Here is a 19,576-nt window from a genome sequence, read left to right on the forward strand (position 1 = left end):
TCGGAGAATGGGCAGTAGGCGATCGGGGGCGTGCCCCACAGAGTCCACCCGCAGTGTCGCCACAGGTGTGTGACAGTCACTCGGGCAGTGGCTCTAAGCTCTGTCCAGTGTGGAACACGGGGAAAGAAGCGCCTTAGGAACCGCTGAAGTCACTTGTTGCTCTTCACCGCTTTAAGGAAGTGGGGGAGCAACGGCCTCCTGGCAGAGGGTGCGGGGCTCCTCCGGCATCATCCGGGGAGGCCGGTTTTCTTGAAGGATGCTTCGCTGCTTGATGGATCGTGTTCAGCACTCCCCTCCTTGCCTCCACCCTCAGGCCTTACTTCTCACTAGCTTTTTTTTTTTTCTCTCCTTCATCCCCTGACTCTTTACTCGGAAGGCCCTTCTTGAAGGGCTGCCCACTGGCTCACCTGCTCTTGTCTCCCTTCCCCCACGAGTGCCTGGCTGCCGTCCCCGCACCCAGCCGCCCTGACTGAGCTCTCCGCTCCAGCCGCCCCTGCAGAGGCCACACACTCACACCTAGAAACACGGCCAGACCCTCGCACCTAATTCCAGTGCACATTGTTTGTCAAAAGGAGAAACGGCCTTCTCATTTTGAAATTGAACAGGACAGTCCTGGATGCTGTTCCAAACTCTCAAGCTGTATGCTTCAGGTGAACCTGCCATCGGAGGGACGGTACTTCCTGTTTGAGAAAAAATAAAAACGAAAGGGTCACCTGTTCTCCAGCCCTTTTCTCTACCCCTGTATTTCCCCACCCCTGTATTTCCCCACCCCCACCCCCCAATAAAAACAGAAAACACTAGAATTTATTTATATGTATTGATGTTGTAGGTCTAGGTGAAAAAAAGTAAATGTTTCACTGCTCTATTTATATATAATGTCTGAATTATTCCGTGCAGGAAAGGCCAGGAAATTGCATGTGAAGTTCAGTGCGTTTACCACCTTCGTGTGCCCAAGCTGCAGCCTCTTCCCCGCTGAGATACAGATTTTAAATTGAACTCTTGAGGCAGAGGGCAGGCCTTGGGCCCAACCAACACCCCGTCCCTTCCTTGGTCTGATGAAATGCAGTTTTCAGTGCAGAGATGTCTTAAGGTGCAAACTTTCTCCTCTTTTCATGTGGTTTTAGAGCCAAGCTCAAGGTAATAGGACTTAGGGTCATATTTTGCCTTCAAATCCCCATCCTCAGAGTGCGTGTCCATGCCAAGGCCTCTGGCAGAATGCCTTGGGCCGTTGGCGGGAACAGGTGGAGACTAGCACTTGACCTTTTCTGCTGCTGGGGGTGGGGGTGGGGGTGGGGTGTCAGAGTCTTCTCGCTGAGCCTCTGCCTGCTAAAATCACCCTCCCTTCCCATGCTGGCTGCTTTGCCCTGGCCCACTGATGGTGCAGCCCGTTGCTCAGCAGTCAGTGATCCTGCAGTATGTCCAACATCAATTACTCAGTGGGGTAAAATCCGAGAGTATGGGTTCATGTGTCCTTGTGGCCTTGTCCACCCACTGAAGACTTCTTTGGCATGTGTATTTGGTCTGGTTCTCCTTTGCTTCCCCTTTTTAATCATCATCGTTGTTTTCAAACATGGGATTCATACGCTTTTGGCTCTGGGTTCCTTCAGGGGGAAAACTAAAGTACGACTATTGAACATTCAGAAAAACTGGTTGGTCCATTTCCAAAGCCACGGTCATTCCAGCCACTGCCAGGGGATATTGGGGCATCTTGTCATTAAATAACGGGCATCAGTTCTCTCTGGCTCTGCCCTCGCCCTCCTGTCTTCTGGACCTGCTTTCTGGATGGTTGATGAGGTTGGTGACTGATGGTCAAGGGCCGAGGAGGCCAAGGGTGCACACGAGGGCACGGCCACGCCCAGAACTGGCCTGCCGAGGCAGTGTGTGGCCAACTGCTGAAGCCCCGGGGCTCCCTGCCGTGTGGTTCCCCTCCACCAAGTAGCTGCATGTTGCCTCTCAAATCTGCATTTGTCCCATTTCCCTTCCTGCAGAGCTAGCCTGGGTTAGAAGGTCTGTTGGAAATGGCCTTCGGCAACCAAGGACACTAGGGTACTTGTTTGTACTTTGTACTGTTCTGTGATGACTGGGAAATGCAGACTTCCAGAAGGCCGGCTCTTCCTGTTGGAAAAGTGAACTGGACCTAAGACGAGCAGATCACCCGGACAGGAATGGCTCAGTGTTGGGGTCAGACACTCTGTCCCCCAGCCGTGCCCTCCACCGGGACCACCAGCGCATATCTGACTAGTGATATTACAACCTGCTGTTCACCATTTCTCCATCCCAGTTAGGTGGTCTCCAAGATGGTACAGTGTCCCCGGGGCCCCGTCTTCAGCATGCTACAAAGCCTCGGAGTGGAACTTTCTGTTAAGGCTCTCCGTGGATGACTTTCTTCCATTGTATAAAGGGGTTACTGTACTCCCAAGCTTTTGACCTCATGCCTTGCATAGTAATAAGGGTTTGGGGTTTTTTTGTTGTTGTTCCTGAGAGGGTTGTGTTTTGTTTCCTTTTGTTCTTATTTTGGCCTTTCCTCTCTGTGTCTTTTCACGTAGACCAGATATTTGCAAGGGCAGACGATGGCTAAAGATGTAACGTGCAGCTTGTTTCTGCGTTGTTTGGGGGAGCTTTTACCTTGGATGGGAAATGGAACCGTGGACTCAGCAGGCCATGGTGGCACACTCGCCCTTCACCCTTCCCTCCGGTTCAGTACCTATGGTTTCTCCTTTCAAATATGTGATTGTACTAGCTCTTTCCATACGAAAGAATTCTCCGTATTTAAATAAAAAAAAAAAGTAAAAAAAAAAAACCCACCGAAACTGAACATGCTTTGTCAGGTTGTGTGTCCCTCGACTCTGTCATTTGACTGGAGACTTAGAGATGGAAGAGTTTTCCTTTTACGTGGAAGATAAGAGTGACTGGGCTGAAGTGCCCTACTGCAATGTGAGGGCGAGGAGGGGGTGAAACCCGAGGTTAAGGTGCATCGTCCCAGTGGGTGGGCGTTAGCACTACCTGCCCCCTGCCCTTCCTCACCCCACGCGCTCCAACTCCCCATGAGAAGTGGGTGGGTCAGAGGTTAAGCATTTGATTTGTCGTGTTTTGTTGCCACTTCTCATGTCCCTTTTCTTGTGCTGCACTTGGGCTTGGCTTGGAAAGAAGAGCAAGCCAGGCGTGGGCGGTGAAGGATGGAGAGCTTGGATTTGGGTTCAAGTGGTAGTTCTCGCTTCTGCAATCCACTGTGTGCTGTGTGACCTTGGGAAGGACACTTCATTCAGAGTCACAATTTCCATAATTGTAAAACGTGGGTTGTAAACAGTAGCTACGTCGTGGGGTAGTGTGGATGCACAGAGGTCATGGGCAGCATCCAGCCCGGTGCCTGGTCCCAGGTAAGAATGTAGGAAACTTAGAAATTATGCCCGAGTAAATTTAACCCTTTCCAAAAGGAAACCCCGCCGGCTGATTCCTTCTGAGCCTCTCCACTGTGGAAGCAGGGGACCCGCGTAGGGCGTGGCCTGCAGCTCTCAGGGCCGCACCCACCCCCTGGATTCCCTGCTCCTGGGGACCGGCGGTCCACAGACCTCCAGGGGCCTGACCGCGAAGGAGCCCGAGGGCCCGCAGGATGGAAGCTCTGGATCCTCGAGACCAGACGGCCCCTGCTTTCGTATCAAAGACCACAGGCTGAGAGCCCGGGCCCAGGACGCCCTCCGGCCGCAGGCGCAGGTGAGCCCGCGCTCCCTCTCTCCCCACAACCCGGGTAAGTCAGAGTCACCTGCACTGCGCTAATGCTGGGTGACGGACATGGGAAAACAGGAAAGAACCATAATTCCAGTTATTAAACCTGCAGTACCCTTCTGTCCAGGAGTATTAACTCCCATATAGACGAGGGGAGGAAGAAGGGGCGGGGCGGGGCAGCAGAGTTGCCTTCGTGCCCGTTAACGGTCCGGGTCACTCCCTTGACCTGGGGCCATGTCCCGCTGCAGAGCAGGCTCGGCTGGGCCGCGCGGGCCGGAGGGTGGGGGGCACCGCCGGGGCAAGGGGTGGACCCTGCCCGCCTCCACCTGCGCGCGCGTCCGCGCCACCCTGAGCAAAATGCCCATGCGGTCCCACTGTGTCGTCTTAAAAAGGCAGACGTGTGTCTAGTGTGCCCAGGAACCCTGGGTTGCCCAGCCGTGAATCACAGGCTGCAGTTGGTCCGGGGCACACCTTTCGAGCCCGGGTCTGGGCTCGCCCAGTGCGCAAGCGCGCCGCTCTCGCCCAGTGCGCACGCGCGCTTCACCCCCGGCGGGCCCCGCAGGCGCGGCGAATCGAGCGTCGAGCGGGCTAGTGGGCGGCGAAGAGTGCCGAGCGGCCTCGTCCCCAGCGGTCCGCGCCCCAGCCCGCGGCCCTCAGGCGTCCGAGGCGTGGCCCGGCGCGGGGAGCGGCTCTGAGGGGACTGGAAGAAACGCGAGTACGTTTGGGGCGCTGTGGACCAGAGCGCAGGCGGAAGCGGGAGAGTCAGTGCGGAACGCGCGTGCGCGGTCTGTGGGGAACTGTGGCGGGGGGCGGCAGGTCTTGCCTGGCCCGGGGGTGGGGCCGGGGCAGGTGTGCCGGGGGAAGGGGGCGTCCGAGGCGCAGGTGAAACCTTCGGGAAAGATAGCGGCCTGCGGGAGAGAAAGGGGAGTGCCGGGAAGAGGAGTGGGGGCCTCCCAGGGCAGACAGGGTCTCCGGAGAGAAGGGGGCGCTCAGGGCAGATGTAGCTGCAGGGAGAGAAGCGGGCCTCCAGGGTAGATGTAGCCTTGAGGATAGAAGGGGACCGCCGAAGGCCAGATGCAGCTTTGATGCGGGAAAGGCGGTACCCAAGGCAGATGCAGCTTTAAGAAAAGTGGAGCCTCGGGGGAGGAAACGGGGTTGCCCAGTGCAGATGTGCCCTCGGGGTGAGAAAGGGGGCACCCAGGGGACGGTGCTGGCCCGCGACGGGAGGGGAGGGGAGGGGAGGGAGGATCTTGGCGCAGAGGTGGAGGCTCTGAGCCTCAGGGGGTGGAGGTCACCGCGCTGTAAGCTGGCCACACTGCCTAGGTGGGGAGGGGCCAGGAGGCCGTCTCATTGACCGGAAGTGCCCAGCAGGTGTCGGTGGAGTGAGTGGATATTGAGTCCTCAGATTCCCACCTCGGTTGACCGCTCGTGAAAGCAGGGTCTTGTCGCAGCGTCTTTCGAGCCTTCAGGGGGCCACCTGTGTTCTGATGACAACTCTTCTCTGCTTTTACAGGGCATCCTCCCCGGCCCGCTTTTCTACAAGATGTTGGGATTTTTGCAGCGCCCTGTGGTGGTGACAGCTGACATCAACTTGAATGTCGTAGCTCTGACCGCGGTGGGGTTGCTGAGCCGACTATGGCAGCTTGCCTATCCAAGGGCCGTGGTGTAAGACAAGCAACTCCATTTTGGGTGCATCGGAAGGAACTGTAATTTGTTCAGTGCCTTGGTGACGGGAAGTGCCTTTTTGAACAGCGTAAATGGGAGAGTGAAATTCCGGGCTTACTGGTGATGGGTGTCTTTGGCAGTTAGAGGAGAGACCAGCTTGTCCCCAGGACAGCCCCTGCAGAGGCCACCTGTTTGGTCTTGCCCCGTAGGTCAGTAGTGGGTGCAGTAGCCTTGGGTGACCTTTGACAGTCTGGAGAGTGGAGGGCTGAAGATTGAGGAATTTGGAAGTGAGTCCTCACTGATACTAGAGTGTGTTTTGTCGAATACATGTGTTCCTTTTCACTTAACTTTTTATTGTGGCAAATGTCAAACAGATACAAACATACAGAGACTGGTATATTCATCACCCAGCTTCAACAGTTACCAGCTCATAGCCAACCCCTTCCCTGCAGTGGATTTTTTTGAAGCACATCATAAGCACTGTGTTTCATTTGTAGACAATTCAGTATCTATCTCTAAAAGATCAGGATTCTTAAGAATCATATGACCGCAGTGTCATCATCACACCTGACAAGTTGCCAGCAGTTGCTTAATGTCGGTGAAAGTCCCTGATTGAAAGAGGTTTGCTGCGGCTGGCGCCTGCGTGCCTCCCGTTCACACCTGTTTTTTCGGGTCACCAGGTCTGATTCCGACTCTTAGCTGCAGGCACGCTGGTGGACAGGCAGACTAGCTTTGCGTTCAGGAGGCCTTTTGGAGACTGGCTCACAGTACACCCTAAACCCAAACGTAGGGAGAGGAATAGAACCTGTGTCAGGAAAGCCTCCTGAATGCCCAACTTTCGTGGGGCGTTTCCCTTCCTGTCCTTATGGACGTGTGATGCTGCACAGGTGTCTTCATAGTTGGGGCAAAAGTCTGACCTTTGCTGGTCACCCTCCAAAGTCCTTTGGAGACACAGGTGTGCATTTATCCTCATGCCTTTTGTGTACGGTTAAGGTTTCCAGTTGACTATAACATGGGTTTGCCTTGCAGTTTTGATGAAGTATATTATGGGCAGTACATCTCTTTTTACATGAAGCGGATCTTCTTTTTCGATGGCAGTGGACCACCGTTTGGCCACATGCTGCTGGCCTTGGGAGGTAGGATTCATTAGTAAGAGAGGTGGCCCTTTAACACTTACAGGTGAAATTTCTTCAGGGCAGAAGCGGTGTCTTCTTTATCATTGTTCCCTTATTGACTGCCCAGTTTGGTGCTTCAGAAATATTTAGTGAACAGGATAGTTACTGATTAATCTTCTGTTCTAGGTTATTTAGGAGGATTTGATGGTAACTTTTTGTGGAACAGAATTGGAGCAGGTAAAATATTTTCGTTTCCCTTATTAACTTGCATATATTAGATTGGAGAGGTCGTAGCTTTCATAGGGATTAACAACTATGGTTTATTCATCTGAATCCAAGGTATGATAAATGTTTGGGTACAAGTGAAAGATTTTCAAAAAGTCCGGTAAATTCCTTAGTGTTTAGTTACAGTAAGTATTTCATCCCTGGTTTTTGGTACGCATAGCATGCTCGCCGTATGTGGCATCTGATTGCCGTTATCTTTTGTACATATAAATGTTATGTGTTGCCACAATGTTTTTGGAAATAGATGGGGTAAACTTATAAATAAGGATTAACTCATTTCAGAGTCCTCGGCATCACTCCCGTACTTACTGAGAACTGGCCCTTGGCCACTCGGAGGTTCTTTCAAGGCCCCTGCCCGTGGCCTGCACGCTCCATCCCTGATGGGGCCCCCAGCCTTGCAGACTTGCGTTGTAGTCTGTGAGCCTGGTAGTCTGTGTGAAAAGACACTGCAGTGTAGGGAGGTGGTGTGTGCGCAGTGCTCTCAGCCCCGCTGTGGTTGCTCTTCCAGAATACAGCACCAACGTGCCCGTGTGGTCCCTGCGCCTGCTGCCGGCCCTTGCAGGGGCCCTGTCGGTGCCCATGGCCTACCAGATCGTGTGGGAGCTCGGCTTCTCTCACTGTGCTGCCGTGGGGGCCGCTCTTCTGATTCTGATCGGTAAGGCCTGGTGGGGCGCAGGGAAGATCCCAGCGCCAGCCCTTGTTTATGTCTGTGCGGCCCCGGAGGGCTCAGGGTTTAGTAGACGTGCCCCCTGCAGTGTCTGCTCACAGGACGGAAGGACGCACATCCAGTGTGTCCAGATTGGACTCTGGGAGTCACCCCACTCCCAGGCCGGGGGATTGTGGAGCTGTGTGCGCAGACTGTGACATCATGGAGGTGCAGTCGTGTGTAGCGGGGCTGCCCCAAACGATACTCCTACGCGCGCCCGCCATGAGCACCTCCCCCTGCAACCAAGTCTGTCCTTGAATGAGAAGCTACCCCGTACTCCCACCTCCCAGGCCTTGACCAGTGGAGATGGACTCAGGAATTTGTGGGTATTCCTCAGAAGGGATCTCTTGGCCCAGGTCTATGAACAAATGACATTAAGTCAGATGAAAATAAAAAGAATTCATGTCTGCTGAGTGACGACCCTAACTGGGCCCCTGTGCCCACAGAGTGTTAGAACGTCCAGGCGGCCTGCAGAATCTGTATTTCTTTTCTCAGAAGAGGAAAACGAAGGCTCGGGGAGGGCGGTGACTTCCCCAGAGTCCCCCAGGTCTCAGGAGGCTTGATTCACACCTCAGAAGTGGCCTTCGTGGTTCCGGGGCGTGTCCCCTTCCAGCCACCCCGAGCCCGAACTTGCCACCCTCACGCTCTGGGACGTTTGACAAGGGCCCTTTCTTGTGGACATTTGCCCTCACTGCCCAGCACCTGACGCCCGTGTCATTTCCCCGACAGAGAACGCTCTGATCACTCAGTCGAGGCTGATGCTTTTGGAATCAGCCTTGATATTTTTCAACCTGTTGGCCGTGCTGTCTTACCTGAAGTTCTCCAACTCCCAGAAACACGGGTATGGAAAATGGGACGTGCTCTTCTAGTTACTAAGAAAGAGGAGTCCGGGGGGGGTTGGTCGACCTGAGCAGGTCTGTTGCCTTTCCACACACGGGAGCCGCCCCAGGCACCTCGACTGGCTCTTGGCTGACTTTACAAATAATCCTCCTCTTTCTATAACTCAAACTAACTGGAAAGATGTTCTGGCCAAAAAGGAAAATTCTGTCAGGACTGGCTGCTCTCTGGGGAGACGAGGAGTCATTTCCTTGTACCCGGAGCTTGGTGCAGCCAGCTGACCCCGAGATCTCTGAGGAGGGTACCTTCTCTGGCTTTTGGGGGACATTCTGATCTCCCAGCTCGGCTTCTGTGCTTTGCTCCAGGCCCTTCTCTCCGAGCTGGTGGTTTTGGTTGGTACTGACGGGTGTGGCCTGCGCCTGTGCAGTCGGGTGAGTTTGCTCCACGGGGCTGGGGCAGCAGCCATGTCCTCCGTGCTTGTCTCGTCTTAACTTTCTCTCTGTTGTGTCCCTTCAGCATCAAATATGTGGGTGTGTTCACATACTTACTGGTGCTTGGGGTTGCCGCTGTCCACGCCTGGCACCTGATAGGAGACCAGACGCTGTCAAACGTAGGTGCTGACGTCCTGGGCAGGGCGAGGCTGGCCCTGGGGGGTCGGGGGGGCAGGGAGCGCCTGATGACAGGCCTCGGAGGGGGACAGACCTGGGCCCGCCTTCCCCAAAGCAGGGGTGACGTCCCCTCCCTCTCTGGCAGGTCCGTGTGCTCTGTCACCTGCTCGCCCGAGCGGTGGCCCTGTTGGTCATCCCCGTCCTCGTGTACCTGCTGTTCTTCTATGTCCACCTGCTGGTGCTCTGCCGCTCCGGGCCCCACGACCAAATCATGTCCAGTGCTTTCCAGGCCAGCTTGGAGGTAAAAGGGACACCCCAGCCATCCTAGAAAGAAGGCCACACTAGACTCAGAAACACCGCAAGTGGGCCTTAGAGGAAAAACCAGAACGAGAAGTGAGGCATCGCTTCACTACTACACGAATTCTGAACATGCCGAAGGTATAGGAGGGGACGAGGGGTCCGCTCTCTGCAGTGTGACCTGCTGGGCAGGTGCCAGGCTGCACAGGACAAACGCGACTCTGGCATTCACTCAAGTAACTTTGCAAAAATAATAAAATGCTCCAGTCGTGGTGTCAGCAAGGCAGACTCTGAAGTCGGACAGACCTGCTCTTAAGGGCCGGCTCTGCTGACAGCCAGCTCTGTGTGTCTGGGGAAACGTCTTCACTCACCCAAATCCCAGAGTCAGACGGACATAATTGCTCTTATCACGGGATGCCTGTAAGAAGTAAATACGGACTAATGGGGGGGATTCCCTGGTAGTCCAGTGGTTAGGACTCTGCGCTTTCACTGCTGGGGCCCGGGTTCAACCCGTAGTGGGAGAGCAGAGATCCTGCAGGCCACAAGGACGAGCGGGGAGGGGCTCGGTGAGCGCCTGGCCCAGGGCAGCCTCCGGTCAGTGGTCATAACAGCGTAACATGTCAGGATTATATCACATGCAGCCGTAGCTAATTGTGAGATACAGTGATAACTGCCCCCACCCGGAATACACCCCGGCCGTCATAGGGGCTGGCGGAGGGGCTGGCGGAGGTGTCACGCTCTCGCTTTCTCTCTCCCTCTCACCGGCCACCCCTTTGCTCCTGTCTCAGGGGGGACTGGCGCGGATCACACAAGGCCAGCCCCTGGAGGTGGCCTACGGTTCCCAGGTCACTCTGAAGAACGCCTTTGGCCAACCCGTGCCCTGCTGGCTTCATTCCCACCAGAGCACCTACCCCGTGATGTAAGGAAAGTGACGTTTTTAATTCGAAGGTTATAACGTGTTTTGTTTTTTCACATTTTTGCTATTACCAACCCTCACTTTCTGTGAGTAAGTTTGCGAGACAAAAAAGAAACTGAGCTCTCAGGTCCCGGTTATCGACGAGACTAGTTATTTCTGCATGTAAAACCACTAGAGGGACTGGCACTGCCTGGGCTCACGTCTTCAGCCCCGCTGGGACGTGAGTGGATCTGGACAGCTCGCTGGGTGGTGTCTGTAGGGACCTTGGTGGGGGGTAGGGGGAGGCCGCGGGCCCCTTGGTGCCCCACCCGCAGATGTACCCTCTTCTCGCAGATACGAGAATGGCCGCGGCAGCTCCCACCAGCAGCAGGTGACCTGCTACCCCTTCAAGGATGTCAACAACTGGTGGATTGTAAAGGACCCCGGGAGGTGAGTACAGGTCCGGGGACACCTCGCCTTGGTCCCGGCCTCCTCTCTGTCCATGCTCCGTCCGCGAAGCCTCGGGACCGGCTCTGTGCCGGGCAGCCCGCGGTCCAGGACTTAGGGGCCCAGCATCTCCTCCGGGTGTTGCCAGGGGTGTCCCGACTCTCCCCACCCCGTGGTCTGCCCCCACTCCCCGCCGCCCTGCAGACGCCCGCCTTCCTGCCGTCATCCCCACCTCCAGTCCCAGCCCGTCCTGTTGGTTCTGCCGTCAGGGTGTCCGTCTCCCCCATTGGTCTGTTTCCGCGCCTGCCTCCCCGATACCCACAGCCCCCCAGGTGTCAGGTCAGGCTCCTGCTCAAACCCCTCCCTGAGCTCCGAGCTCCACGGCCCTGAGAACGGATCCAGTCCCCAACTGGTCTGCAGGGCCGCGCCCTCCGGCTCCAGCCCCACTCCCCTCGCAGCGCTCACCCTGCCCCTCATTTCTGCAGGGAGGCAGGCTCCTGCCACAGGCTCTGCACCGCTGTCCCCGCAGCCTGGAAGGGTCCCACCAGGGCCTTTTACTCAGCACCTGAAAGTCAGCTCCTCTGGGGCGCTGCCTGGCCGCCTCCCAGGCTCCCCCACCTTCCCCGCTGTCAGCATCCCGTTGGCTTCCGCGTGTCCGCTGTCCGGCTGCCCACATGTTTGCTCCCTGGTTCCCACTCAGTGCAGTAACTTGAGGGTGGTGGCCACGTCCGTCTGGCTCCGCCAGATGCTCAGCTCCCAGCCGTGGGGCAGGGTCTGATAGGCCCTTGCCACTTTCACCAAGCGAACGTGGAGCCACAGTCTGTTAGAAGGATTTCGGGGCAGGTGTGGGCATTCGTAGCAGGTATGGCGCAGTTGCGGTCAGTGGAAGGTGGCTACTAGTGGGGCCACGCCAGGAAGCTTGGAAAGTGACCTGAGGTCTCTGAAGAGAGTTAAATAAAACGTACACGCTGTGTTTTCACACGCGTTCATCTCATACAAGGAACACGGTGACCGGGCGGCTGTGCGATTCCACGTTGCGCGAGCGAGGACTGGGGCCCCTGCCGCCCCGTGAGCGCAGCTACACTTTCTTCCAGGCACCAGCTGGTGGTGAACAACCCCCCGAGGCCCGTGCGGCACGGCGACGTCGTGCAGCTGGTGCACGGCATGACCACCCGCCTCCTCAACACGTGAGTCCCCTCCTCTGTTCAGAGCAAAGCGTGACCGCTGCCGTGCGCCACTGCCTCTGGCCTGGCTCTGCCCTCGATGTCGGGGGGCAGGGGACCCCTAGTGGTGGTCGCAGGGTAGGGGGAGAGCCTTAGTGACCTGAGTGGGACAGCAGCCTCTCACCCGTCCTGCAGGGGGGGCCGGGGTGACGAGGAGAGTCCTGCCTGGAATGAAGTGTGGGCGTCCTTGCAGATGGGGGACCCGCGGGAAGAAGTGAGTTCAGGAAGGATCTCAGCTGGGGGATGGAGTCAGGAACCCTCCCTGGCTTGACTTCTGGGCAGCCTCCGCATATGGACGGGCCCGGGCCGCCTCTGCTCTCCTTCCACCAGGCCTCTCGGGCCATCTCGTGGGTCTCAGTGACCCCACACTCGCGCCCCAGCCCCGGCCTCCCCGCTGGATGCCTGGGCTCTCTGCCTCCCCTTCTGCTTCCCGGGGAAGGAGCCAGTTGCTCAGTCCTCATCCTCTTCTCCCACCCCTGTAGTCGCTGTGTCAGGAAATCCACGAAGGTTGCTTCCTTCTCTCTGCACGCCCAGCCCCGCGCAGGCCCCGTTCCCTTTGTCCTGCGATGCTGGGACAAAGTTGCTGGCCCCCTGGGGCCTTCAGTTGCTCTGTCTGCCTGGAATGTTCTTCAGCTCATATCCCCCCGCACACACGTCACCCCGTGGCCCACTCGCTCACTTCATTCAGGTATCAGCTGAGATGTCCCCGCAGCAAAAGCGTTGCTGTGTGCTGTGCCTGCCCTGGTTGGGTGTCATTCGTGGCACTCACAGGGCCTGCGCTCGTGACTGACTTCCTGCTCGCTTCAAGGTCCCCAGCTCCTCTGCGGGACCTCGCGCAGAGTCTGGTGAAGCGCGGTTTCCTAGTGCGTGGGCGAGGGGAGCCGGGGTTTCTGGGCGTGTTGTCCTCCAATAGTAGTCTTGGCGCCCCAGCCATTTCCGAGAACTGACCTCAGGCTGCTGCCGGCTGGCCGGGTGAGCTCCCGGGCTCCGCCCGTCCTCTGAAAGGGGGATGACAGGCCCCACGGTTTGGATGGACGTCTGCCAGATTCCCCCAGAGATGTCATGATTGCAGAATCTCTGCCCTCTCGTGTTTGATTTATCGCCCAGCTCCTACGTGCTGCATCCTTGGAGTGGCAACCGTGGTGCTTGAAGGCTGAGCTGGCTTTGTTTCCTGAAAAGCGTTTATTTTCCTGTAAAAGCACAGTGAGCGCCTTTCAGAGGAGCTCGGGAAGCCCCTCGGCAGCGCTGTTTGGTTTTCCAGGCACGACGTCGCGGCCCCCCTGAGCCCTCACTCCCAGGAGGTGTCCTGCTACATCGACTACAATGTCTCCATGCCCGCCCAGAACCTCTGGAGGCTGGTGAGTCTAACCCCAGCGACCGTGCGTGCTGGCAGCAGCCCATTCCAAGCTGCCCCTTAGGACAAGTGACTGTTCTACGGAAAGGGGGAACTGGGTAGTTTTCTTCTATCAGAGGAAGGAGCTTATGGTACGATGGACGGGTGGGCACTCCGTATGGGGCTCACGTGGCACTGCTGGCAGAAGGTCCCTCCCACTCTTTGGCCTCCAAGCCAGTGCCTCTTTTGTCAACCCTCACCAGGGATTAAGAAGGGTTTCCCTGGGGACAGGCAGGGCCATCTGGGGGTTGATTCCTGGCCCTGCCCTCCTAGGCCCTGGGCCTGTGGTCAGGCAGTGCCCTGGGCAGAGTGGCAGGAGGAAGGTTCTGTCACTGGGCCGTCGGACCGTCTGAAGTCAGGGACACGCGTGAGAAGCGCAGTGGCGGTGCGGTGGCCACACTGGGCTAACCTCCGGGGAAGCCGGGCTCCCCTTCAGCCCCCACGGGCTGCACGCCTGTAGCACCGCCCCCCGCCGGGCTCTCGATGGTGTGAGGCCAGGCGCTGCTGGCCCTCTGCGAAACGAAACCAGGGGCCGGGGAGGCCGCCTCTGTCTCTGTACTGGCGCTCTGAGCCGCACGCGGATGTCTGTGCAGCTGCCTCTGTCCCCTCCCGCAGTGCTCCTCTGATGTGAGTCGTACCAGCCCCTCGCCACCAGGATTCTCCTGGAGGCCCCGCCCACTCCCCTTGATGCTAAGGCCCATTGCCGATCCTTTCCTGCTCCTCAGCCCCTCTGGTGGCACTTCGAGCCCCACACGCCCCTGTTTCCAGGAACTGAAGCTCTGGGAACAGGCAGAGAGGACAGCTGACCGGAGGGTGAGGCCCGGCCTGGCCTCCTCGTCCTGTCCTCACTTAGCCCCTCGGGTTCTTTCTTGTCAGTAGCTACATGACTTCCCGGGGTCATCGCCAGGCTCCAGTAAGTTAAATATGGCAGCGCCAAGCTCTTCAGACGTTAGTTTTCTATTACCCAGCGTCAGGAGTGCCCTGTAAGGGCATCTTTTCAGGGACAGTCTCTGACCTTCCTTTGCGCCATCTTTGCGCACCGTCAGGCGTTGCAGAAGCTCAAGGGTGAGCATCCGTCTTTAAGTCCCCACTGAAAAGGCTGCCCTGTGCAGTCTCTGGAGGAGGGCAGTGTCCCCTTCCCCCGACCACCCCCCTCCAGCACCTTGCACAGGCGTCAGAAATAAGGTTGATGGCACCGTCTGGGATCAGCCGTCAGCTCCCCTTGGGGGACTGTCCCCTCGTATCAGACCACGTCAGTCTCACTGTGGTGACTGGTCTTCGGTTTTGCACTTAAGGAAATTGGAAAAAGAGTGAAATGACGGACCAGACCTGCTTTTACAGGACATCGTGAACAGGGAGTCGGACACGGACGTCTGGAAGACCATCTTGTCAGAGGTCCGGTTTGTGCATGTGAACACCTCAGCCATCCTCAAGGTCGGTTGATGCCGCCTCCCACGGTCCTGCCAGGTGGGACAGAATGACGTGTTGTGGGAGTGGTGAGGGCCCTCTGTGACTGCTCAGAACCAAACCCTACTGTGACGCTCCCCAGAGGAGAGCCGGCCGCCCTCGTCAGCTGCTGGCCAAGTGACCGGGGTGGGGTGCCCCGGGGCCAGGCTGAGCCGGGCCCTCCCTCACACCCTCCCCACTTCTCTTCGCCAGCTGAGCGGGGCGCCCCTCCCGGACTGGGGCTTTCGGCAGCTGGAGGTGGTCGGGGAGCAGCTGTCCCGGGGCTACCACGGGAGCACCGTGTGGAGCGTGGAGGAACACCGCTACGGCAGGAGTGAGCCCCGGCCGCGTGGGAGGGGCCGTGTCCGCTGCAGACCCTCGCCCTCCGCCTGTAGCTGGAGCGGTGATAGGACGCGGGGTGGGGGCGGGTGTCCCTGGAAGGCAGGGCGAGCCGAGCTTTCTGACTCGAAGGATGCTGAGCGGGTGGGTGGGCCGTGTGCTGTGGGGAAGCCGCGTGGAGTGGCGCGCTCTGACTGGGTCCTGGCGGGTTGTTTGAAAAGCAGCTGCAGCTGCCACTGGGAGCTCCCTGACCTGGTTGTGCTTGTATCTTGTGGGTTCCGGTGTGTCTGCCAGGCCAGGAGCAGAAGGAGAGGGAACTGGAGCTCCACTCCCCTACGCAGACGGACGTCAGCAGAAACCTCAGCTTCATGGCCAGATTCTCGGAGCTGCAGGTGACAGGCGGGCGGGGGGGTGGGCGACCTTGCCCACTGGGTGCTGGCTCCTCGCCAGGGAAGGCACTGCAGTCTGTAGAACTCCCGCCTGCCCAGTGTCAGCCTTTAAACTGGGACCTGACTCGGCAGGGAGGGAGCGTCTCCCTCTGTCCACTCTAAGTACATGCCTGGCACTGTCGGTCCCCTGCCTCCTGGCTGTCCTGCCTTGTGGCTTTGCCGGCAGGAACAGTCAGGAGCCAAGGGGACTGTACAGCAGAGTGACACTGCACGCAGGTCAGGGCAGGACGGGCCACCAGAGAAAGTACCCTTAGTGCCCAGTCCCATCCCTTAAACAGACGAGGCGACTGGAGCCCAGGGGTAGGCGCCTCCTGGGCTCATCAGCCCGTTGCGCTGCCTCTGTGGCATGATCTAGAGGAACTTGAGGTCGGACGCCCACGTGAGAGGGACAGCGGTTTACTCTGCCCCCTGGCAGATCCCTGAGCGATGAAGGCGGCTGGCTGTCCGTGTGACTCCCAGCGGCCTCTGCTTTCCGCAGTGGCGGATGCTGACAGTGAGAAGCGACGATTCCGAACATAAATACAGCTCCACGCCGCTGGACTGGGTCATGCTAGACACCAACATCGCCTACTGGCTGCACCCCAGGACCAGCGTAAGCAGAGCGTCTGTGCGGCAGAGCTGTCTTGCGCCTGAGAGTTCTGTGATGTTAAGAGCAGCTGTTGCATCCGACCAAGTCCCAGCCTTCCTGTGCTTCCCTAACAAAAGCCTGGGACTTGTTTTTAGTGCTGTGGCAGCTCGAGGCCAGAGCTCCCCTGAGGTGCCAAGGAGTCGGGTCCTAGCTTGTCCACAGGCCGAGGGAAACCAGGCTTGGTGGCTGTGCTGGGAGCGCATGGCTCCCCTTCTCTGGCAGACGTGGTTTTCAAAACAGCCCTGCTTGATTTCCCGCGTGGCACATGGCGTCTGGGCCGGTCAGTGCCCTGTTTCCCTGTACATCGCCTCTCTTCACCTGGGAGAGCAAACGCAGCACGTGGCGGGTGCCCAGTAATTACCCGCTGGGGGGGGGGGGGTAATGTGCTCAAGATGCTCGCCCTTTTCCTCCCCCCCGGAAGCGGGGGGCCACGGCTCGCTGAGAAGCGGGGTCTGAGATGAGCGGGTCCTTAGCGCCCTGCAGCTCTGCATCAGCCCCCTGGGAGCAGCTCTGTCGTCAGAACAGAATCCCGTCTACTCCCGGTTCTCAGTTTCAGCTTACGGAGCTGAGAACCTTAGCACGTCTGTCCCGGCAGCGAGGGCGGAGGGTGTGGTGGGTGCCCGTGTCTGCTCTGGGCTGTGGCGTGTTGGCTGAGGTGACAGGGTCTCTCTGTGCGCCCGCAGGCACAGATCCACCTGCTCGGAAACATCGTGATCTGGGCCTCGGCCAGCCTCGCCACCCTGGTGTATGCCCTGCTCTTCATCTGGTACCTGTTCAGACGCCGAAGAAGAGTCTGCGACCTCCCTGAGGGTCCGTGCAGCCGCCCACACGTGTCTCGCGCCCCGTCCTTCTGGTTCTGACGAGAGCTCCTTGTGCTTCGGGTGTCAGCCCGGCCGCACCAGCGTGCAGGGCCTTGAGGCCACCTCTTTGTTTCTGCCTCGAGGGAACTTCTGTCTCTTCCCCAGAGACAAAATGTTGCAGTCCAGTCCCCGCATCGCCTTCAAGGCTTCTCCGGGGACGTGCAGGTGTCGGGCAGGAATTGCCTGACACCCTGGAAGTGGCTGATGGGACAGAGGCGCCAGCGGACACTTAGTCAAGGGTGGTGGTTTGCAAGGACAGAGACCCCATTCAGACCATCCTGAAACAGGAAAGGAGCAAACACCCAGGGCAGGGCCGGGCCCCGAAGGCCGTCAGGGGCAGGGAGGCGCCTTCTCTGGGCTCAGCTCCGAGCTGGTCGTTCTCTCCACCGACTCCCGGCTCTCCTGGGCGGGTGCACGGGTCCAGCCCCTCCACTGCTCCCTGAGTAGTGAGTCCCAGCTCGGAATCTCCGGGTGAGCCAAGGCCAGCGGGCAGTCGGGAATAAGCTGGGCCTGGCCCCCAGGAAGCTGGCATTTCTCAGGAAGGGGACGGTAGTACCAGCAGGAAGTTACAGGAGGTTCTTAGGACACAGTCTGTCCTTCCTCCAGAAATGTGGGAAGGCTGGGAGGGGACACAGAGAAATCAGCTGGAGCTCGGGTGTACCTTGCGGATGAGGAGGCCAGCCTGCTGGACCGCTGGGAGCTTCCCAGCTGGACCGTCAGCAGCGCCGGCTCGAGATGACCTTTTCCCTCAGATTGCTGGCTGCGCTGGGTGCTGGCCGGGGCTCTGTGCGCCGGGGGCTGGGCCGTGAACTACGTGCCCTTCTTCATGATGGAGAAGACGCTGTTCCTCTACCACTACCTGCCCGCACTCACCTTCCAGATCCTGCTGCTTCCTGTGGTTTTGGAGCACATCAGCGACCACCTGTGCAGGTACGGGGCCTTGGCAGCCACGCCCCCCTGGGGGTACGGGTCCAGGGGCGTCTTGAATGGCGATTCCAGTGTGATGCAGATGGGGTTAGGATCACAAGCAAGGCTCTGCAGGGGTTCAGAGGATGAAGCTAACGAAGGCTGCCGGGAGAGGAAGGTGGCTGATGTGCACGGGAGATGGGGAAGGCCCTTTGGGCCTGGAGAGCGCCAGGAGCAAAGAGAAGGAGAGGGGAACGTGGGGCGTGACCCGGAGCAGCCGGTGGCTCGTGGCCGGACTGCGTGGTGCATGGCAGAGATAAACCAGGAAGCTTTGTAAACCGGAGCGAGCTCGGGAGGCCAGGGCAGAGGGGGAGCCCCCTCTCTCTGGTCCCCACGAGCCTCGTAGTACGTCAGGAGGGCTGCACTGTGCTCACGGGGGGTTCGGGGGCAATACCCCGGCATCCAGCCTTAGATGGAGCAGAAGCTGTGGAATTCTGGAAGCAGAGCGAGTGAGGAGGGTGGGGCTCAGCGCATCGGGCAGGACGTGGTGAGGGCTGATGGTCAGGCAGGGGGTGGCCGGAGGAAGGAAAGGCCGGGGTAGGTGACCACGTGGGCGACGGATGCCCAGAGGACATCGTGGTGGGGAGGGGCCGGCCTCCCCACGCCCGTGCTCTCCTGGGCCGGCAGGTCCCAGCTCCAGAGGAGCCTCTTTGGCGCGCTGGTCGTGGCATGGTTTGCCTCTGCCTGTCATGTGTCCAACACGCTGCGCCCGCTGACCTACGGGGACAGGTCACTCTCACCCAGCGAACTCAAGGCCCTTCGCTGGAAAGACAGCTGGGATATCCTGATCCGGAAGTACTAGTAGCATGCGGACACAGTGACAGACGGCAGGGCCGGGCCAGGACAAAGTGGAACCGTCTTTTATGAGCATGTTTACTTCTGACAACGCAGAGCAGCTCTGAGCTTGGTGGAGACTCAGGCTCGGCAGGGATTCTCTTCTGGTTTCGCTGTTGAAACAGTCCTCTGACGAGCACCTCGTTTTGAGCAAAGTCTGTTTTCCCCCGGACCGTAAAGATCAACGCCCTCCATGTCTGCTGACTCCTAGGAGCCCCGTGAACTAGCTGAGTGTGGAGCGGCCGGCGTGGGGCTCCTGTCGGCCTAGATGGAGGCAGGGAGGGGCCGGCTCGGGGCGAACCGGATGAGGCCCCGGTCTTGCTGTCAGAGGCTGGTGGTGGGCTTTGGCTGACTGGCCCGCTGACCTGCTGACCCCGTGAGGCCGCGGGGAGTCACCCTCATGGTTCAGGGGCACACGAGCTATTGCAACGCCAGCCTGAGGAGGTTGTGCAAGGCTGGCCGTTCCTCCTCGCTGACTCTTTAACCGCTGCCCGGAGAGCCTGCCGAGAGGTGCGTGAGCGACTAGCCTCTTAACCGTCAGGGTTTGTGTCATCCATACATTTCCTCGTCCTGAATTTGCCTTTTCTTAATGTAATTAAAAAGGGACAAAGTGACATTCATATTTGGTATTATTTATTGGATCTCTCTCCGAAAGGGCACAGTAAGTTTGACAAAACTTTCACAGTCGTCAGAAACCAGCCACCGTGCTCAGTGGAGCTCAACTGATGTCTCCGTGTAACCACAGTTAGAGCTCAACAGCTGGTGGCTTTTACAGAAACAGCCACGTGGGAGGGAGGACAAACGAGGACAAGACCATGACTGCTTGTGAGGCGCGGACACTGTGAGCACAGGAGACCGGC

At 58.4% G+C, this 19,576-nt stretch overlaps 1 protein-coding gene and 1 pseudogene across 3 annotated transcripts; one reads left to right on the forward strand and one right to left on the reverse strand.

The window, feature by feature from the left end:
* Positions 1–2,000: 2,000 nt before the first annotated feature.
* On the reverse strand, positions 2,001–2,750 carry LOC136125149 (uncharacterized; annotated as a pseudogene).
* Positions 2,751–5,242: 2,492 nt separating this feature from the next.
* On the forward strand, positions 5,243–18,684 carry POMT1 (protein O-mannosyltransferase 1). Of its 3 annotated transcripts, none has more exons than XM_065879529.1 (19): positions 5,243–5,388; positions 6,418–6,524; positions 6,690–6,740; positions 7,297–7,443; positions 8,224–8,335; positions 8,697–8,762; positions 8,848–8,941; positions 9,085–9,240; positions 10,025–10,155; positions 10,486–10,581; positions 11,673–11,765; positions 13,063–13,159; positions 14,536–14,628; positions 14,854–14,974; positions 15,274–15,371; positions 15,907–16,020; positions 16,740–16,866; positions 17,669–17,846; positions 18,510–18,684. In XM_065879529.1, the coding sequence occupies exons 1-19, from the start codon at positions 5,267–5,269 to the stop codon at positions 18,682–18,684; spliced, it is 2,178 nt and encodes a 725-aa protein (XP_065735601.1). In that variant the 5' UTR covers positions 5,243–5,266. The 3 variants fall into 3 exon arrangements, with proteins under 3 accessions (XP_065735601.1, XP_065735600.1, XP_065735602.1); XM_065879528.1 differs by having other exon boundaries at positions 5,267–5,388; positions 8,848–8,982; positions 9,084–9,240; XM_065879530.1 differs by lacking the exons at positions 14,854–14,974; positions 15,274–15,371 and having other exon boundaries at positions 5,267–5,388.
* The last annotated feature ends 892 nt before the right edge of the window (positions 18,685–19,576 follow it).

This window comes from Phocoena phocoena, chromosome 6 (assembly GCF_963924675.1).
Source record: "Phocoena phocoena chromosome 6, mPhoPho1.1, whole genome shotgun sequence".
Lineage (NCBI taxonomy): Eukaryota > Metazoa > Chordata > Mammalia > Artiodactyla > Phocoenidae > Phocoena > Phocoena phocoena.